General features: G+C 39.3%; 1 protein-coding gene across 1 annotated transcript in view; it reads left to right on the top strand.

Annotated features, from left to right (window-relative positions):
- The window catches only part of EIF5B (eukaryotic translation initiation factor 5B), a 66,910-nt gene extending 46,535 nt beyond the window's left edge, over positions 1–20,375 (top strand). The window contains exons 11-24 of the mRNA XM_065890970.1: positions 1,860–1,967; positions 2,145–2,255; positions 4,990–5,057; positions 5,621–5,762; positions 12,783–12,914; positions 13,329–13,511; positions 13,656–13,817; positions 14,327–14,458; positions 15,590–15,721; positions 15,829–15,905; positions 16,023–16,187; positions 17,878–18,016; positions 19,786–19,947; positions 20,268–20,375. Of these exons, the coding sequence (XP_065747042.1) occupies positions 1,860–1,967; positions 2,145–2,255; positions 4,990–5,057; positions 5,621–5,762; positions 12,783–12,914; positions 13,329–13,511; positions 13,656–13,817; positions 14,327–14,458; positions 15,590–15,721; positions 15,829–15,905; positions 16,023–16,187; positions 17,878–18,016; positions 19,786–19,947; positions 20,268–20,375 (1,821 nt within the window). The remainder of the gene's footprint in view (positions 1–1,859; positions 1,968–2,144; positions 2,256–4,989; positions 5,058–5,620; positions 5,763–12,782; positions 12,915–13,328; positions 13,512–13,655; positions 13,818–14,326; positions 14,459–15,589; positions 15,722–15,828; positions 15,906–16,022; positions 16,188–17,877; positions 18,017–19,785; positions 19,948–20,267) is intronic.
- Positions 20,376–20,498: the final 123 nt, after the last annotated feature.

The raw sequence follows: 20,498 nt of genomic DNA, 5'->3' as shown, positions 1-20,498 counted from the left end.
CTAGTTTTATCTTTTCTTTTTAGGGAGAGGACTTGCTGAGCCTCCTCATTCCATCATTTAAGAAGTCCTGCCTCACAACACCTTTTAACAGCTCCATATTGTCTTCCATTTTATAGAAGGATCCTAATTTAACTTTGTATCCGTCTGCTTGGGCTGCCACAACAAAATACTGCAAAAATACTGCAAACTGGGAGGCTTACATGACAGAAATTTATTTTCTGACAGTTTTTGAGGATAGAAGTTCAAGATTCAAGAGATAGCAGGGCTGTTTTCTGGTGAGGACTCTTTTCCTTACTTGCAGGTGACTACCTTATTACTGAGTCCTGACATGGCCTTTCCCCTGTAAGTGCTGAGAAAGATTTTTGATTTTCTTTTATAAGGACACCAGCTCTATTGGATTAGGGCCCCACCCTTAGGACCTCATTTAACCTTTCCATTACCTCCTAAAGGCCTTATCTCCAAATAAGTCACATTGGGGGTTTGGACTTCAGTGTATAAATTTGGAAAAGATACAGTTCAGTCCATAACACACTTCATGGTTCTGAAACCTTGCTATATACTATAATTTTCTGACATTCACCACAGACTTCCTAAGTAAGACTCTCCATTGTGGATAGGATACCTATATGATTCTATGCAACCAGATAGCTATCAGCCCTGGGGTTTTGGAAACCCTCATTAAGAAATCCTCCACTAAAGATTAAGTGGTTACTGATTCTTGCTATTATAAATACTCCAGTGAGCAAACTGTTGTACACCTGTACATCTCTGTATACTTGTCATTGCTTCAGAGCAAATACTTAGAGGTAGAATTTCTGAGTCATGGTCTATATATACCCTGGTCTAAATTGCCCTCCAGAAAATTTCAGCATTTCATCAAGTATGGGAGAGAAAGGCAGTTTTCAACCATATCAAGTTCTAACTAAGGTCCCCTTTGCTTTTGAGTCATACATATTGTGAAGCTGTTGTGTACTACTCTTCGCTAGTAGATACTTGTGTCTCACTTTTGACGTTCCAAAATGTCTTTTCATTACAGTTTCTATAGAAAGAATCAGTGTCGTGGTAGAAATGAAAGAGTTCTTAGAAAAACGGTTCTTTAGATGGAAAATAGTGATAGTTTTGTAAATGACATTGCTTCAGACTTTTTGTGAAAAGTGTTATTTCAGTTGAATGCCAGCTTTACTGTACTTCAAAGGCTGTCATTTTAAAGAGGAACTGCTAGCTTGTGTTTTGTTTGGTTCTCAGAAAGCTGAAGTATTTAGAAGTAAATGATACAGTAAATACGTTGTAGTTCAAGGACAGGCTTTCTCGTGCTTAGTGGTTACTAGGAAGGTAGGAAATGTCATTTAGATGTGTCAGGCTGAAGCTTGCAGTAACCATGTCCTAATTGAAAAGACATAGCATTTGTACACTGGATACAGTTTTGAAATATATTGCTTTAAAATTTTTAACAATTCTTAAGTTCTAATGAAAGTGTTGGAATGCTAGTGTATACCTCTTTCTATGTAAACCTCCACGTAAGTTAGAGGTTGTACTATATAGTAAGTGTGACAAAATGATCAATTCCTTTTTCTATTCATTATATTCCATTAAATTAACCATGTACAAAAGTGTTCAGAAAGTTTGAGCCAATACTTTACACCATTCTTATTCATAATTAGTAATGCTGCTCAGAAATCTATTATAAACAGGTGTCTTCTTGTCCAGAGTTTGTAAAGTTCACATTATAACATGTAGTTAAAGCAGCAAAACCTGTATGCAGGTTGTGGCATTCCCTTGCAAAGGCAAAATAATTTAAAGGAAGATGGTACTGAGGGTTTGAAATAGTATTTAATTTTGTGTTTTTTTTTTATTCCTAGAAACGGAGACTTGAACATAGTAAAAACGTAAATACAGAGAAACTAAGAGCTCCTGTTATTTGTGTACTTGGACATGTGGACACAGGGAAGACAAAAATTCTAGATAAAGTAAGAAAATGTGTGCATTGATATATAACTTTTTGAATAAGTGAATGATACCTTATAAAAAGCTAATAGAAACCATAGCACACATGGGCAGTTCTGTTTACAAGCTGCTGTTTTCTTATTGCTTTTGCTTCTTTTTGCATTTTGAAATTTGAATCTGAATCTGCCATCTTATCCCAGCTCCGTCACACGCATGTACAAGATGGTGAGGCAGGTGGTATTACGCAGCAAATTGGTGCCACCAATGTTCCTCTTGAAGCTATTAATGAGCAAACGAAGATGATTAAAAATGTAAGTACACTGTATTTCATGTGTTTTAATCTCTGACAAAAATTAAGGTATAAATTATTTCAAACACAGAGAAAAGAACAGAATAGTATAACAGACCCATATGCTCACCGTTCATAATTAACACACGCCATCTTTAAAGACATAAAACATTAAATGTTGTAGGGGACCTCCTTCCCTCCTGCTCCAAGAGGCAGTCACTATTATGAAGTGAAGTAATCTCCAAATGTTGATATTCCAATCCCATTATCTGATTACTTCTATAGAGTTCTCATCTACTATTTGGTCACTGAGTGATGGGATGTGGAGGAAAGGCAGAATAAATGCCTGATCCTTCACCTTTATTAACCAGCTCTTAAAATAAAGAGTGATTGGTTTGGTTTGCTATTATATTATTATAAACTCATGGATTTCAACATATTTACTGTGTTTTTTCTTACCTTATTGTTTTTTTTTATTTTTGGCTGTTGGGTCTTCATTGCTACTCACGGGCTTTCTCTAGTTGCGGTGAGCCGGGGGCTACTCTTTGTTGTGGTGCATGGGCTTCTCATTGCGGTGGCTTCTCTTGTTGCGGAGCACGGGCTCAGTAGTTGTGGCTCGCGGGCTCTAGAGCACAGGCTCAGTAGTTGTGGTGCACAGGCTTAGTTGCTCCTCGGCTTGTGGGATCTTCCTGGACTAGGGCTTGAACCTGTGCTCCCTGCATTGGCAGGTGGATTCTTAACCACTGCCCAACCAGGGAAGTCCCTATTTACTGTGTTTTAATCCATTTCAGTTATTATTGTGCTGAGATAGTTCCATCTTTGCCCAGTGATTGGCTTCTGAGTCTTTTTGATACAGGTTCTAGTAGTCTTATTTGTGTTTGGTTACATCGTGCTGTCTGATGTAACACATAGCACATTATTACATGCTGGTATCTCTCTTCATTCCTTATTTAGTCTCAGTTCTGTGTATAGAAAGGGTCTGTGAGCTTATCACTCAGTTTTTGTTTTGTGTGTTTGAAATTGTTTTATGCAGCTTGTTTTCTGGTAGATTGCTGAAGAAGGAGTAGTGGGAATAATATTACTTGAGTTTTTTAAATATTTAAGAGTTACTTTGTGGCCTTCATCCTGGAAAGTTAGTTGGCTACATGTAAAATCCTTGGTTCACATTTTCTTTCCTTAAGTATCTTGACTGTTACTCCAACTTCTTCTGACATAAAGCATTGCAAGTTTGATTACAAGCCGGTTTTCATCCTCGTATAAGTTATGTAGTCTTTTTGCATCTTGTTTTTGGTTTTTCTGGGTCAGTTTTCCAGTTACATGGTGTTCCATTTCAGTATGTAGTTTAAACTCTTTATTTTAGGACAGTTTTCTTGAATTACAGTTTTCTGAATTTGTAATTTAAATTTTATTTTGGTTGTTTCTATCTGTTACTTTTCTGTGCTAGTCACTGGGGAGTTTATAACAGCTTATTCCACCAGGTTCCAGACTCTAAATCTGGTGTTATTTTAGCACATAGTTAAAAAGCATGATTTTTATTAGGCCTTTATGAAAGTTCTCAGGATAACCTTTATATGGCAATTGTAATTATATTGTTTGTATTCCAGACAGCGAAGTGGAAATAATTATGGTGAATTTTGATCTAAGACCACCAGAATGCAAAATTGAAATGTTTTGCATTTGAATCATTTTGACCTAGATCACTGGATAAGATTTTGGAAAATCATTTGAAGATTGACAAAAGTATAGATAAGCAAAGAAAAAAGTTTTGTGTGTGTATGTGTGAGAGAGATTTGTTGGTCAGTGCTACTCTTTAGATTAAAGGAGGACGTCCATATCTGGCTTGTTGTAATGTTGTTTCCATTCATTTGTGTGCTTTTGTCCAGAAAATCAAGTGTTGAGGATAGTATTTGAATAAAGCAGGGTATGAACTTATTCTTTAATATTTTAAGTTGATGTGGTGGTAAATTTTCTTTAAAACATGCTTTGAGATATTTTTCAGAGTTTAGAATTGCTTTAAAATTGGACCAGATAGGGCTTCCCTGGTGGCGCAGTGGTTGAGAGTCTGCCTGCCAATGCAGGGGACATGGGTTCGAGCCCTGGTCTGGGAAGATCCCACATGCCGCAGAGCAACTAGGCCCATGAGCCACAACTACTGAGCCTGCGCGTCTGGAGCCTGTGCTCCACAACAAGAGAGGCCGCGATAGTGAGAGGCCTGCGCACCGCAATGAAGAGTGGCCCCCATTTGCCGCAACTAGAGAAAGCCCTCGCACAGAAAGGAAGACCCAACACAGCCATAAATAAATAATTAAAAAAAAAAAAAAAAAAAAAAGTTTGGAAATAAAACTGGTTTACACTAATTTAAAAAAAAAAAAAAAAAATTGGACCAGATACATTTTCCAGATATGGAGAACCTCTTCTTCTGTGTCAGCTTTTTATAAATAATCACTCTCGGATGACTGCTCTGTCATTTGTCACTTACTATGTCACTTACTAATAATCTGTTCAGATTTAGACTTCATCAGTTATATAACTTTAACAAGGGGAATATTTTCTCATTTCAGTTTTTTTTCTGAAAAATTCCTTTTGATATTAATGAAAATATTAACTGTTGTGCTTTGCTGGTTGAAACAGTTTTAAAACAGTTCATTTGGAAAAGGAAGTGATGTTGAAGTTTTCATGGCAGAATAATTGTTTTGTAAAGAAGCTTTCATTGTTTTGGCTTTGTTAAGCTCTCCACTTTCCCCCACCTTTTCTAGTTTAATAGAGAGAATGTACGGATTCCAGGAATGCTGATTATTGACACTCCGGGACATGAGTCTTTCAGGTAGGAATGATTTGTATCTTTTGTCATCAGGCAAACTGCTTGAAACCATTAAGTCTCAAAGTTCAGTGAGTGAGGAGTTCTAACTAGTTGCTAGTCTTGGGGTACTGTTTTGAGGTCTGTGCTCCCTGTAACTGCCAATCCTCATCTGTGCCTCACTGATTTAGTAGTACTTTATTTGGATACTTGTTTTTTGTAGAGAGAAGTCTTTTCCACTTTAAAAGAGCAAATCCTAATACATACCTGGTCTATCTCCTATGAAACCCATTACAGGTGGAATTTTGTCCTGTTACCTCTTGGCCATGTTCCTTAGCGCAAAAAACTTGGTCAGTAAAATTGGCAGAAATAATGGAGTAACTTCTGGAACTAAGTCATTCCAACTGATGTCAATTCACTGTCAGATAAGCATTTGGCAAGTTAAGGGCTAATGGCACTTGAATTTAATGCATGTACTTCATTTTGTTCTTTTTTGTTTAGGTTTTACAAAGAAATTAAAATTTTAAGTTTTTAAAATAAAAGTATTAATTGCAAGATTTCTATTTATACATCTTTTTCTTTTCCAACAGTAATCTGAGAAACAGAGGAAGCTCTCTTTGTGATATTGCCATTTTAGTTGTTGATATTATGCATGGTTTGGAGCCCCAGACAATTGAATCTATCAACCTTTTGAAATCTAAAAAATGTCCCTTCATTGTTGCACTCAATAAGGTAAGCTCTCCTTCTGAAAAATTAAGTTGTGAAAATATGCTTCTTATTTTTTTGTGGTTAAAAAAATGTAGTATAACTTTCATGTAAGAAAATGCACTTAACGCTAAATGTACAGTTCAGTGTATGTTGACAAAATTATATGCACATTTAACCACCATCATTCAGAATATAGACTTACCTCCATATTCCCAGAATGTTCCCTCATATTCTTTTACAGTCAGTGTGCCCCTTCTGCACCCCCAAACACACCAGCCTTCTTTGTGCTGCCATAGACTAGTTTTGCCTGTTTTATAATTTCATATTAATGGAATTATACAGTGTATGATCTTTTGAGTCTGGCATTTTTCACTACTCATGTTAATATAGATTTATCCGTGTTGTTGCATAGGTCATAGGTTGTTCCTTTTTATTATTCAGTAATATTTCATCATCTCGCTAATACATCTTAACACTTGATCCATTTACCTGTTGAAGGATTCTTGGATTGATTACAATTTTAGGTTATTAGTGAAGCAGCTATAAACGTTTTTACACAAGTCTTTGTGTAGACGTTTATTTTCCTTTACTTTTAGTAAATATTTAGGAATAGAATTGCTGGGTCATATGGTAGGTATATGTTCAACTTTATGAGAAAATGACACATTTTCCCAAAGAGATTGTACCATTTTACATTTTTTAACCCACAATTTGGAAGAGTTCCAGTTTCTGCACATTATTGCCAACACTTAACCCTACCTGTAGCCATTCTCATGAGTGTGTAGTGCCAAAGTATACTGGTTTCATTTGCATTCCCATGATGGCTAATGGCATCAAACATCTTTTCATGTACTTGTTCCATCTCTGTCTCTCTGAAGTCTCTATTCAAAATCCTTTGCTCATTTTTATTCGATTGTTGTCTTAATTCAGTTTTAAGAGTTCTTTATATTGTCAATAGAAGTCCTTTGTCAGTTATGTGTATTGCAGATATATTCTTATAGTCAAGGACTTAGTTTTTTATTTTCTTAATGAGGTTTTTGGAAGAGCAGCAGAAACTTCTAATTTTAGCAAAATCAATTTATGAGAAATTATTTTTTTTTATAATTTGTTGCTTGTGTTCTATATAAGTAATCTTTTCCCACCCCAAGTTCATGAAAAATTTCTCCAGTGTTTCTAGATATTCAGCATTTAGATCTATGATGTTTTTAAGTTAGTTTTGTGCATGGTGTAAGGTAGGGTCAAGGTTAACTTTTTTCCAAATGTATATCTACTTCAAAAACCCCTTGTGAAAAGATTATTCTTTTCCCCATTGAATTACTTTGCAGTCTTTGTTGAAAATTAATTGACCATGTAGGTACATGTTTGTTCTTAGTATTTCTCTTCTCTTCCATTGACCTATATGTCTGTCCTTGTGCCACTGCTACCCTGTCTTGATTATTGCAGGTTCATAATAACATCGTGAAAACAGGTGGGGTGGTTAAGTTCTTCAACTTTTTATTTCTCAAAATTGTTTTGCTTATTTCAGGGTCCTTGAATTTCCATATAAAGTTTAGAATCAGCTTGTTAGTTTCTTCCTTCCGGGATTTTTATTGGGGTTGTATTTGTAGATAAATTCTGGGAGAATGGACATTTTAACAAAATTGAGCCTTCCAATCAGTGAACATGATGTCTGTCTCTACATTTACTTTACTTTACTTTGTCTTGACAATATGCTACAGTTTTATTATCTTGTGACCTTTTAAATTCACTGATTAGGCCTAGTAGCTTTTGTAGCTCGGATGGGAGTTTCTGTATACGTGATTATGTTATCTGCAAATAAAAACTGTTACACTTTTTCCCTTATCTGTATCCTTTATCAATTTATAAATGTTTTTCTTCCTTACTGCACTAACTAGACCTTCTAGAACAATGTCGAATAAAAGTGGTGACAGACATCCTTGTTTCTTCTCCATACTTACCATTAAGTATGATGTCAGATGTAAATGCACTTTATTAAGCTGAGGAATTTCCCTTCTATTCCTAGGTTGCTTAGTATTGTTTTTTCTTTTAAGTCTGGAATGGTTGTTGATTTTTGTCAGATGCTCATTTTGCATCTCTTGATATGCTTATGTGGTTTTTCTCCTTTATTCGGTAACAGCGTGAATTGCTGTTGCTGTGGGGGTGAGGGGCTTTACTTTTTGTTATCAGGACTTTATTGTTTTTAGAGCACTTTAAGGTTCACAGCAAAACTGAGGGGAAGGTACAGAGATTTCCGGTATACCCCTGTCTTCACACACGCACACCCCCCTCTGTTCCCAGTGTCCTCCACCAAAGAGGTGCATTTGTTACAACTGATGAACCTCCTTTGGACACATCATTATCACCCAGAGTTCATCGTTTTCATTGGGGTTCACTCTTGGTGTTGTATACTCTGTGGGTTTGGACAAATCTAGAGGAGACTGACCACTAAGCCTTCTTCCCAGCCACAGCTTCACTAGAAGACCTTTGTAAACTGAACCCTTTCTAAGTTTGTCACTTTTTTTTTAAAGGAGAGATGACAATTCTCATTAAGCTCTGATCTGTACCAGTTGCAGAGATAGGGTTGTTTTCTCTCATTTCTAAGTCATGAATCCTGTTAAATAGCAATAACAAGAATTTACTGAGTGCCTAGTAGGTATTGGGCACTTGGCATGTATTACTTCCAACTATTGTATTAACTTTGGAGAGAGAAGATTTCATGGGTTGCTCTAATTCAGTTTGAGCTTATAAGTTTCCGAGTCTTTTATTATACAATGTACACACCTGGTAGACCATTTCCTTCTACTTCATTTTGTTAATTTTGTTTTCTTCTAGGAGTTCAACTGTTTGTTTCTCTAATTTATGAAGGTCATTTTTGAATCTTTATTTATTTTCTAAAGTTATAGTTACTTTGTTCAAACGCAGGCACATCCTCCCTTAGGAGTTTTCTACAGGCCTATGCTTTTGACCTCTGACTTGAGTGTGGATTTGCCAGTGGTGGGCAAATCTGGATTAAGCAGGCACGGTGACCCTAAGATTGCAGTCTTCGTTGTATCTTGGAAATCTCTATTTGCTCTTCATTCCTAGAACGTTTCTAGTGAAGATGACAGTCTAACAGGATCTCAGTCTTCTCTTCCTCTGCAGGCACTACCTTAGTCACTCGCTCTTTCTAGTTTCGTTATTGTCTCCAGAGAAACTACATCCTAGGAGCTCTGAGTTAGCAGAGTGGGACGGTGGTTAAGAGCTTGGCTTCCAGGGTTTGAATCTTGGGTTCATATCCTGGCTTTGGCACTTCAAACTGTATAAAGAGGGTCCTTAATTAGCCTCTTTTTGCCTGCAAAACAGAGCATTACTGGATTTTTGTAAGAATTAGAGGTGATAAAACATGTCAAGTGTTAAGACTAGTATCTGATCAAAGTAAGGGTTCAAAACAGGTTAATTATTATTACCAGGTGGAAAAGCTGTGACGTAAATATTTTTATGCTTTCTGTAAATTTGCTATATCCTTATTTTTTAAATTGAGGTAAAATTTATGTACAGTGAAATGCACAGAACTTAAGTGTGAAATTGAGTTTTGATAAATGTATATACATCCTTGTTGCACAGCCCAAATTAAGACATCAGACTTTGCATCGCCCGAGAAGTACCGATATGCCCCATTCCAGTCAATCCCCAGCCCCTCATAGCAACCACTGTTCCAAATTTTGTGCCCATGGGTTAGTTTTGCCTGTTTCTTGAACTTCATGTAAATCAAATTTGACAGAATATGTTCTTTTGTGTCTGGCTTTTTACATTTAACATTATGCTTCTGTGATTTCATCCATGTTGTTGAGGGTGTGAGAAGTTTGTTGCTATTTAAAAAACATGTCATTTTTTAGAGCAGTTTTAAATTCACAGAGAAATTAAGGGGAAAGTACAGAGATTTCTGATATACCCCCCACCCCCCCACACTCATAGCTTTTCCCATTATCAGTATACCCCACCCAAGTGGTACATTTGCTACAGTTGATGAACCTATACTGACACACTCAAAGCCCGTAGTTTACCTTAGAATTTACTGTTGGTGTGGTGCATCCTGTGGGTTTGGACAAATGTATCATAATATGTATCCACCATTATAGAATTATACAGCCTTTTCACTGCCCTAAAAATCCTCTGTGCTCTGCCTATTCATCCCCCCACCTTCCACCCACTGGCAACCACTGATTTTTCTACTGTCTCCATAGTTTTGCCCTTTCCAGAGTAGTCATATAGTTGGAATCCTACAGTATGTATGTAGCCTTTTCAGATTATCTTCTTTCACTTAGTAATATGGATTAAAGTTTCTTCCGTGTCTTTTTGTGGCTTGATAGTTCATTTCTTTTAGCACTGAATGATAATCCCACTGTCTAGATGAACCTGTTTATTTATCCATTCACCCACTGAAGGACATCTTAGTTGTTTCCAAGTCTTGACAATTATGAATAAAGCTGCTGTAGACTTTTGTGTGCAGGTTTTTGTGTGCACGTAAGTTTTCAACTCCTGGGTAAATAACAAGGAGCACGATGGCTGGGCTGTATGGTAAGAATGTTTAGTTTTGTAAGAAACTGCCAAACTGTCTTCCAAAGTGGCTGCACCATGTTGCATTTCCACCGGTCGTGAATGAGGGTTCCCGTCACTCCACATCCTCACCAGCATTTGCTATTGTAAGTGCTTTGGATTTTGGCCATTTTGATAGGTGTGTAGTGGTATCTTGTTTTAATTCGTATCTTCCTGGTGACAAAAGGTGCGAAACATCTTTTCATGTATGTATTTGCCATCTTTATATCTTTTTTGGTGAGGTGTTTTTTGTTAAGTATTTTGGCCCATTTTCAAATTGGATTCTTAGTTTACTTACTGTTGAATTTTGAGAGTTATTTGTATATTTTACATACTATTCCTTTATCCAGATGTGTGTTTTTGCCAATATTTTCTTCTAGTCTGTGCTTTGTAAGTCACTCTCTTGAGGCTCTTTCACGGAACAAAAGTTTTTAATTTTAATTAAGTCCAGCTCATCAGTTCTTTCATGGATCATGCCTTTGGTGTTGTATCTACGTAGTCATCACTGTGGCCAAGGTCATCTGGATTTTCTCCTGTTATCTTCTAAGAGTTTTAGAGTTTGGTGTTTTACACTTAGGTGATCGATTCTGAGTTAATTTTTTTGTGAAGGGTGTAAGGTCTGTGTCTGTATTCAGTGTTTTGCCTGTGGACATCCAGTTGTTCCAGTACCATTTGTTCTTTACTATTGATTTTTTAAATGTTAAACCAACCTTGCATTACTGGAACAAATCCCACTTGGTCATGATATATTTTTCATATATTGCTGGATTTGATTTGCTAATTTTGGGGGGGAGATTTTCATGAGTGATTTTGGTATGTAGATTTCTTTTAATATCTTTTCTCTGGTTTTGCTATTAGAGTAATGGCCTCCTGAGATGAGTTGAGAAGTATTTCCTCCTCTGTTTTCTGAAAGGGTTTGTGTAGAAATGATATTATTCTTTAAGTGTTTGATAGGATTCACTAGTAAAGCACCATCAGCATGGAATTTAAGTTAAGTGTAGGTTATTTACGTTTTTTACTTTTGTCAGTATAGAAATTTGTGTCTTTCAAAGAACCAGCTTTTGGTTTTATTGATATTCTCTATTGTTTGTTTTGTATTTCATTGATTTCAGGGTTAATTTCTATCATTTCTTTCTACTTACATTTGTCTTCATTGTTCTTTTACCAGTTTCTTAAGATGGAAGCTTAGATGATTGATTTCAGATATTTTTTTCTTTTCTAATATAAGCATTTAAAGGTATGCTTAAAAGCACTGCTTAGACATACTATGTTTTTATTTATCATTTAGGTTGAAATATTTTCTGAATGGTTTTACTTGATATAGAATTCTAGGTTTAAAAAATATTTTTTTCCTTCATCATCTTCATTTTCTGGCTTTTATCTCTACTCATTCTTTGTTCCCCAGTATGTAATGTAGAATTTTTTGATTGCTTTTAAAAAGACTTTTTCTTTAAGAGTTTTGTCAGTGAGATTATTTAATAGTTTTCTTTATATTTATCCCACTTGAGTTTGACTTTCTTAGAAAGTTCTTGGTCATTACTTGTGCAGTTATTTTTCTGCTCTCTTTTCTTACTCTTTCCTTGTTTAAGTGTTTGATAGAATTCTAGGACTTTACTTCTCTTAATATTGTCTCATACTGACTGAAGTTTTTTCTTTTCTCCATCCTTTTTTCTCTACCTGCTTTGGTTGGGATAGTTTTTATTTGCTTTATCTTCAAGGTTGCTGATCTTTGGCAATATGTAATTTGCTTCAGCTCATCCAGTGATTTATTTTTTTTTCATTTCATATATATATATATATATATTTTTAGCTCTACAAGTTACATGTTTTTCCTTTAAAGTCATTGAATATATTTATAATAACTATTTTAAGGCCCTTGTATGCTAATTATATACCATCATTGTCATTTCTGGGTCTGTTTCTACTTACTGATTTTCCTTTTTGATAGCATTCAGATTGGTCTACTTTTTTATATTATCACCCTAGAATGAGCCAATATATTATGCCTTTTTGTTTGTTTTTACTCTTAAATAATCTTCTTTATACCCATTTATCATCTTTTGAAAAGTGAAGGAAAATAGATTATTTTCTATATTTTTCATGTCATTTTCCTGGTGATTGTACTTGGCTGTAATTAATCCTTTTTCCTGCATACTACTTAACATAACCATTTTGGAATTCCAACATATGTTAATGTTCCTAGGATAATTCTAGTTTTTCATCTTTTGCAAGAAATGGCAGCCTCTCATGAACTGGTTGGAGGCTGGTAGGCAGTGTGGCACTTCAAATTTAAGAGGGGATGCAGTTGAGCAGACTGTGAAGGGCTTTTGGTACAATGAAAGTAATACACTCTTCCAGATATGTGTGATATACATTTGGAATTTTCTGGAGCTTTTAAATTAACCTTAATTAACTTCCTGAGTGTTGTGAATGCTTTAGAGATGTTTCTTATGAAAAATACTTTTCCAGATTGATAGGTTGTATGATTGGAAAAAGAGCCCCGACTCTGATGTGGCTGCTACTTTAAAGAAGCAGAAAAAGAATACAAAAGATGAATTTGAGGAGCGGGCAAAGGCTATTATTGTGGAATTTGCACAGCAGGTAAGAAAGCTTTCCCTTCTTTACGAAGATTCTATATCATAGAATATTTTTTCTTCTTTTACATTGTCTTTATAATTAAGTCACTAATTTCATTAATACTGGTTCTGTTCCCCTATTAATGGCAATTAGCATTTTCATTCTTTTCCCTTCTCCCTTTTCCTTTTAAAATCTTTATTTCAAGACCTCTCTTTGTAGTCTGAATGTTTAACTTTTAAAAACCAAATTGACTTGGAAAGAAACTACTTTTCTGCAATATGGTTAATACCTTCAGAATATACATGATCTAAGTGTTTTTGAGGATTTTTCAGAATGAAGAGCCATTATTCATCCAGCTTCTAGTTAGTCATTTCTGTTCTGGAGACCTCCTTCCACCACTCGGCCTGTGGGAATGACTTTTGCTTTTTATGTCTCTAGGGGTTGAACGCAGCTTTGTTTTATGAGAATAAAGATCCCCGCACTTTTGTGTCCTTGGTACCTACCTCTGCACATACTGGTGATGGCATGGGAAGTCTGATCTACCTTCTTGTCGAGTTAACTCAGACCATGTTGAATAAGAGACTTGCACACTGTGAAGAGCTGAGAGCACAGGTGATGGAGGTACTGTCAGCTTTTCAGTTTATTCCTCCCCCCACCAACCCCCAAACAGGGTTCTTGGGTGGGGATGTCTACTAATTTAGATTTAATCTCAACATGGTGCATTGTAGCCTATATTTCACTCCCTTTGCAATAAATGTCTCTTAGGTTAAGGCTCTCCCAGGAATGGGCACCACTATAGATGTAATATTGATCAACGGGCGTTTGAAGGAAGGAGATACAATTATTGTTCCCGGAGTAGAAGGGCCCATTGTCACTCAGATTCGAGGCCTCCTATTACCTCCTCCTATGAAGGAGTTAAGAGTAAAGGTAAGTCAGGGTGGTAAGCGTTGGCACGTGTGGACTTGCAGTGTTTAAAAATTCTACTGAGGTGGTTTCCTCACTTCAAGAGCCACCTGGCTTAATACACAACACACACCCTTCACTGGTTTAATTTTAGGTGTCTTCATGCAGGAGGGACCATCCATCAGAGTAGAGATGTGTGAAAGTCCTTGTTTACCAACTAAGTTTCTCATAAAAATCAAAAGTACATTGTTTTCGTTCTACACTGGTAGCTAGTTACTAGTGTATGTTACTGGCTAGTATGCACCTTCTGTTCTGTGACTTGTCTTTTTACTCATTCTGTAGTAGCTTGAGAAACAGAATTATTTAACTTTAATGTTGAATTTATCAGTCTTCCATTTGCACTTATTGCTTTTTGTATCTAGTTTAAAGAAATCTTTCTCTGTTCCAAGGTCATGACAGTATCGTCTTACATCGTCTTCTACCACTAACCACTTTTCAAATAAACGTGATAACAAATGTTTTGATCTCTGTAGAACCAATATGAAAAGCATAAAGAAGTAGAAGCAGCTCAGGGGGTAAAGATTCTTGGAAAAGACCTGGAAAAAACATTGGCTGGTTTACCCCTCCTCGTGGCTTATAAAGAAGATGAAATCCCAGTTCTTAAAGTAAGTTATTTTATTTTTTCCTCCAAAGCTGTTTTGAGTTGTACCTTGTGTCAGTAGAGCACACACTAAGAATGATGAATAAGATGGGCATCTTTGTCTTTGTGAAGACTTATCTGGTGGTCTCTTAACAAACAGTTGATGCTTTTAAATTACTTCAGTTTGTATAATCATGAATTAGCATCTTAAGAAACTGGAAAAAGAACAATGAAGACAAATGTAAGTAGAAAGAAATGATAGAAATTAACCCTGAAATCAATGAATAAATGATTATATATATTCAAGTTAGAACATTTTATTTAAATAAAAAATGAACCAGAAGCTAGAAGTTTATTCCTTTTTTTTTTTAAGATACTCAGCTATATAGATGGAACTAAAAAAATCTCTTACTAGGTTTTAGGAGTCATTTTAAAGCCTGTTTGCCTATTTTCAGGAACCGATGGCACACATGAGCCCAGCAGAGTTTCACAAAAGCAAACATTGAGACATATTTATTCTCTTGCCAAAGAGAAGATAGCACTGTTCCCAGCACGCGGCTCTTGTCCTATGCTGGGACCATTATTCTTTAGGCAGCACCCAGTCACTGTCGCCAGGGAATCGGCCCCCTTAGGGCCTATGAGAACAGGGTGGGCATCCCTGTGGCCAGTCTTGAGTATGGGTGGACTTGTGCATCTTTAATGGCATCGACATGGTTGTTTTACTTCTGGTCAAAAATCTCTTCACCTTCAAAGGAGTGATGATGGAGTAAAGGGCTGCTGAGATTAGGGTATTTCATCATTAAATACCTTTGGGCTACTGTAACATATTACATTCATGTAGTACTATTTAAATTTAGAAGATTCTTATTTATCACGTCATTTCATTCACCCATCTACCCTGCCAAGTGGTGCAGAGGTTAAACATATTTCGACATTAGTAAACCTAACATAGACAGAGGTGAAGTGGGATACAGCTCAGTTATGGCCGCCAAATCTCTCTTTCCTTTCCCGTACAGGTTCTGCCATGCCTTGCCCGTCCTAAGCCTTGGTTTCTTATTTTCAGATGAACACCTAATCAAAAACAGGAACAGTTTAATTCTAGGCTGCTGAGATAGAGGTGTATTTATAACCTTGTCAAATGTAATCTTTTTTCAAGGATGAACTGATCCATGAGTTAAAGCAGACACTAAATGCCATCAAATTAGAAGAGAAAGGAGTCTATGTCCAGGCATCTACACTGGGATCTTTGGAAGCTCTACTTGAATTTCTGAAAACATCAGAAGTGCCCGTAAGTAATGGTACCTGACTCCACGAGAGTCAGTGGTCGGCATAGTTTATGGCGCTGTTCCTGTTACCCAACACAGGCAGTTAAACTAGGAAACTCCCTTTTTACAGTATGCAGGAATTAACATTGGTCCAGTCCATAAAAAAGATGTTATGAAGGCTTCGGTGATGTTGGAACATGATCCTCAGTAAGTAATTTCTCTTCTGCTGTAAAGGCTTTTATGTTGCCTATTTTATTTTAGTAGAACTGTTATGACATGGTCTGGGTTTCATTGAATGATCTTTGATGTGTTTTAACCTTTTAGGTATGCAGTAATTTTGGCCTTTGATGTGAGAATTGAACGGGATGCGCAAGAAATGGCTGACGGTTTAGGAGTTAGAATTTTTAGTGCAGAAATTATTTATCATTTATTCGATGCCTTTACGAAATATAGACAAGACTACAAGAAACAGAAACAAGAAGAATTTAAGTAAGTTGGTGATTCTTACCTACTTTGGATCTTTGGTAATAAAGTTGATTATTTGAGGATTTCCAAATACCAGCCAGGTGTGTAGACAACAGAAGCATGGCACTCGCTCGTCTCCCGGAAGCTGCATCCTCAGGTGGTGTGTTGTACGCCACAGATTTGGCCCACCTGAGACACTAGCAGTGTGTGAACTTGGCCCACCTGAGACACTCTAGCAGTGTGTGGACCAATCCTCTCTGTAACATTGCTGCTTAGTTTTAAATTTTCTTTAACTTGGCAGACCTAGGTTGCGTTAACGGGTGAGTAGTTGCTACATCTGGGGACTTTATCTTGCTGGAGTTCCTCATCTGGGGTTGCATGGAATGGAGGTAACACCGTGAGAGTGTGGAAAATTAGAAAACGAAAGGAGGTGAGGCATTCCTTGGCAGGTGTCATTCCTCGAGCAAACCTGACAGAGCCTGTGGTGCAGGGGAGCCCTTGTCAATGGACCTGACCAGGTCCCTGCCTCTCGGAGCTTAGGGGAAGACAAGTGAAGAACACATGAGAAGTTGGGATAAGCGCAGGATGAAGCAGGGCAGGGCCTAGATAAGGCGAGGAGAGCTGTGGTTAATAGTGTGGTGGGGAGGCAGCTCAGCTGGGGAGAGTGAAGCGAGCCGCCCAGACACCCAGGAGGTGTCAGGTGGAAGGACACCACCAGCCAGCAGGGCCGTGTTCAGAGGTGGAGGCAGCCACAGTGACCCTCGGGGAGGGTGGCAGGAGCTGCGGTAGAGAAGTTGGCAGCACCCATATCCTGTAGGACCCCGTAGGCCACAGGCGGGGTTTAGGGGGCTGCTGGTTAGAGCCTGTCAGGAGGCCCCCGTAGTCCAGGCAGGACGTGGTGGAGGCTCAGACCAGCGTGACCAGAGGGAGGGATGGCTCAGTCTGAGGTACATTTTAAAAGTAGACTGGTAAATACTGGGATTTAGATTGAGGTGTGCTCACTTTAGATCATGAAACCTGAAGGGGAAAGACTGAAGTTTGATTAAGAAAATGCTACAGGGCTTCCCTGGTGGCGCAGTGGTTGAGAGTCCACCTGTCGATGCAGGGGACACGGGTTCGTGCCCCGGTCCGGGAAGATCCCACATGCCGCGGAGCGGCTGGGCCCGTGAGCCACGGCCACTGAGCCTGCGCGTCCGGAGCCTGTGCTCCGCAACGGGAGAGGCCACAGCAGTGAGAGGCCCGCCTACCACAAAAAAAAAAAAAAGAAGAAAATGCTACAAACCATTAAAGCATTCTAAGCATATGCTTCATAAGCACAGAAATAGTGTCCTTTTGGATCAACTGATGTGGGAACATGGTAGAGAAAAGGAGGATGTGGTTTGATACCTGTGTGGTCCTCAGAATAGGCCTCACACGGGCCCCAGGACACACCTGATGGTGGATTCCACCGAGGCACTCAAGCTCCATCTTCAGGGGCGGGGCTCAGCCTTTGGTCTGGGCCCAACGTGCTCCTGTGATGCAGCTGCTCTGAGGGGAAGGAGGAGGATGAAGAGAGGATGTAGCACCCTAGGGACCCCTGAGCGCTGATGTGTGGCCTTCCTGCTGCCCTCAGCTGAGGGGAGAAGAGGCCTCATATTCACCTGCATTTGCTTTTTTATGCTTCGAAGTGATTTTGTAAGCTTAAAAATTCTTGGGTTTTCTTTTTTCCTTTTAGACACATAGCAGTATTTCCCTGCAAGATAAAAATTCTGCCTCAGTTTATTTTCAATTCTCGAGATCCGATAGTGATGGGCGTGACTGTGGAAGCAGGCCAGGTGAAGCAGGGGACACCTATGTGCGTGCCTAGCAAAAATGTAAGTTCTGGTTGTACTTTTTAGAAAGTGTGTCATCTCTTAAAGCAGTTCTGGGAAGTCAAGAGTGATAAAAAACAAATCAAGCAGCGCTTGTCACCTCCTGTAACTTATACAAACTCAGTATCAGTGTTCCTTAATCAGTGTTGATTCTCAAGCACCTGGTGTCAGTGCTTCAGGTAATGAAAGTTGCAGAATTATTGCTCTTCAAAAGTTTTTGGTGTTTTGAGTCTGGGGAAAGCTTAAAAAATAGTATAATGGACACTCATGTCTTTCCTCTAGATTAGCATCATAGCTAAGAAAAAATAACATTAATTCAATAAAATCTGTAGTTCACAGTTCACATTCACTTTTTACCAATCGTCCCAAATGTCTTTAGTAATGCTGCTTGCTGACCTGGCCCAGGGTTCCTTCGAGGTGCACTGCATTTGGTTATTAGTGTTTTAGTCTCAATGATGAACGGTCTGCCATTCTTTTTAAAGAAGAGTCCAGAACAGCAGTTCCACAGATGATTTCTCAGCTTGGATTTGTCTGGATGTTCCCTTGTGACTAGATGCAAGTTAGAATGATTGGGAAGGATACTGTGCACACAGGTGCTCCTGCGTGCCTCTGAATTGTCACACGGGTTGTCACTGTCGCAGTGCAAACTTGGGTGATCAGAGAAGGTGCTGTCAGCTCAGCATCGCCATCAGAGATAGGTCTTTGCGCGCTGTACTGACTCAGTCACCTGGAGCACTGAGAGTCCCTGTGAGCTTCCCAGCGGCTTTAACCACCATTGACAGTCCTCGCCTGAGTAGTTATGACACGGATGGTGGCAGTATTGTGATCCCCCTTCCCACACGCTTCTGTAAAGAACCTTCCCCCCCCACCCCGGCCTTTTCATTAGGTATCTGAAACACACCGGGTTTTTTTTTGAGACCCCAGTTATCCAGCGTTTGGTCACTGGGAGCCCCGTTCAAGCTGCCTTGTGTCCTTGCACATAGCACTTGGGGCCCTTTCTTCCTTTGTGGTGCGTTGTGCTCCAGGCTCATCTAGGACTTTCCCTGCCCCAGACTTGGTTCCTTTAGTGGGAGACGGCACCTGACGTCCTCCGAGTGCTGTGACTCACTGCTTCTAGGAGTCATGCTTCTCTGCCAGTGGCTAAGCGAGGACACTTACTGACAGCAGTGATCTCCTGTGTGGCTTCGGCCAAACCAGGTTACCTGTTTTACTCTCGCTGCCCTGTATCTCTTAGCAAAACAGGCAGCAGAGCGGGATGTTGTTGTTGCCTTCCCCAGACTGACTGAGGGCAGGTCGCTCCCAAGTCGCATCCTCAGAATGAGCAGCAGAGTCCTCAGCGTGGCCGCCGGGGCCCACACGACGGGTCCGGCCCCTCTGCCTGCATCCCCACCTTCCGTGCCTGCTGTGGCCTCTCTTTACTCTGGGAGCTGTCACGGTGGAAGGGCAGGGGTGGGGAAGACACGGCAGATGGACAGAGCTCTGTGGGCCCCGGCGGCCCACGCTGAGGACTCTTGCTGCTCAAGCACACGAGCGACCTGTCCTCACAGCCATCTTGGGAAGGCAGACGGGGTGGGGTGGTGTCACCCCCAGTTCTCCAGTGAGAAAAATCACACTGCGGAGAGACCCAGAGACCAAGGTGATAGAGGGGCACAGGGCCCAGGCTTTGCAGCTGGCTCATTCACTCCAGTTACATGAATTAATTGTCCAGTTTGGGCGCCTGTGACTGCCACGATTCCTCTGCCCACATCGTAGTTTCTGTTATTACTTTACAGTTCGTTGACATTGGAATAGTAACAAGTATTGAAGTAAACCATAAACAAGTGGATGTTGCAAAAAAAGGACAGGAAGTCTGTGTCAAAATAGAACCCATCCCTGGTGAATCTCCCAAAATGTACGGAAGACATTTTGAAGCTACAGATATTATCGTCAGTAAGGTAAGTATCTCACTCAGCAAAAGTGGCCCCTTTTAAGGAAGGGGGCCGTCGGCTCTTCTGATGGCCTTTACTCAGGAGCTGAGGGCTTGGCCTGTAGCCTGGCCTCCTGACAGAGTGCCCGCTAGGACTCTAGGTCGGATCCCCAGCAAACAGATGTGCTGCTGGCATCCTGCTCCCAGAAAATGCAGGCAGGCAGGCTGGCTCCGCGTTGGCGGTTTCTGCCTGAGCCGTCCGTCTGTGATGAGCAGGGTCGGGGCCCCATGCTCTTCTTTGGCACTCGTTACGTTGTTTTTGTTCACTGTGTGCCTTGGGCCTTACAGATCAGCAGGCAGTCCATCGACGCCCTCAAAGACTGGTTCAGAGACGAGATGCAGAAGAGTGACTGGCAGCTTATTGTGGAGCTAAAGAAAGTATTTGAAATCATCTAATTTTTCCACACGGGTCAGGAATTGGAGTAAATGCAAAATGATGTTGTAATACTACCAAGAAAAACAAGGCAAAAAATGGAATGGACCTATCTGAAAACTGATGAACTAATTAAGCATAGAAGG

The sequence above is a fragment of the Phocoena phocoena genome, chromosome 14 (assembly GCF_963924675.1).
Source record: "Phocoena phocoena chromosome 14, mPhoPho1.1, whole genome shotgun sequence".
NCBI classification, from domain to species: domain Eukaryota; kingdom Metazoa; phylum Chordata; class Mammalia; order Artiodactyla; family Phocoenidae; genus Phocoena; species Phocoena phocoena.
The sequence above is the reverse complement of the archived record's forward strand: the minus strand, read 5'-3'. Positions and strand labels throughout refer to the sequence as shown.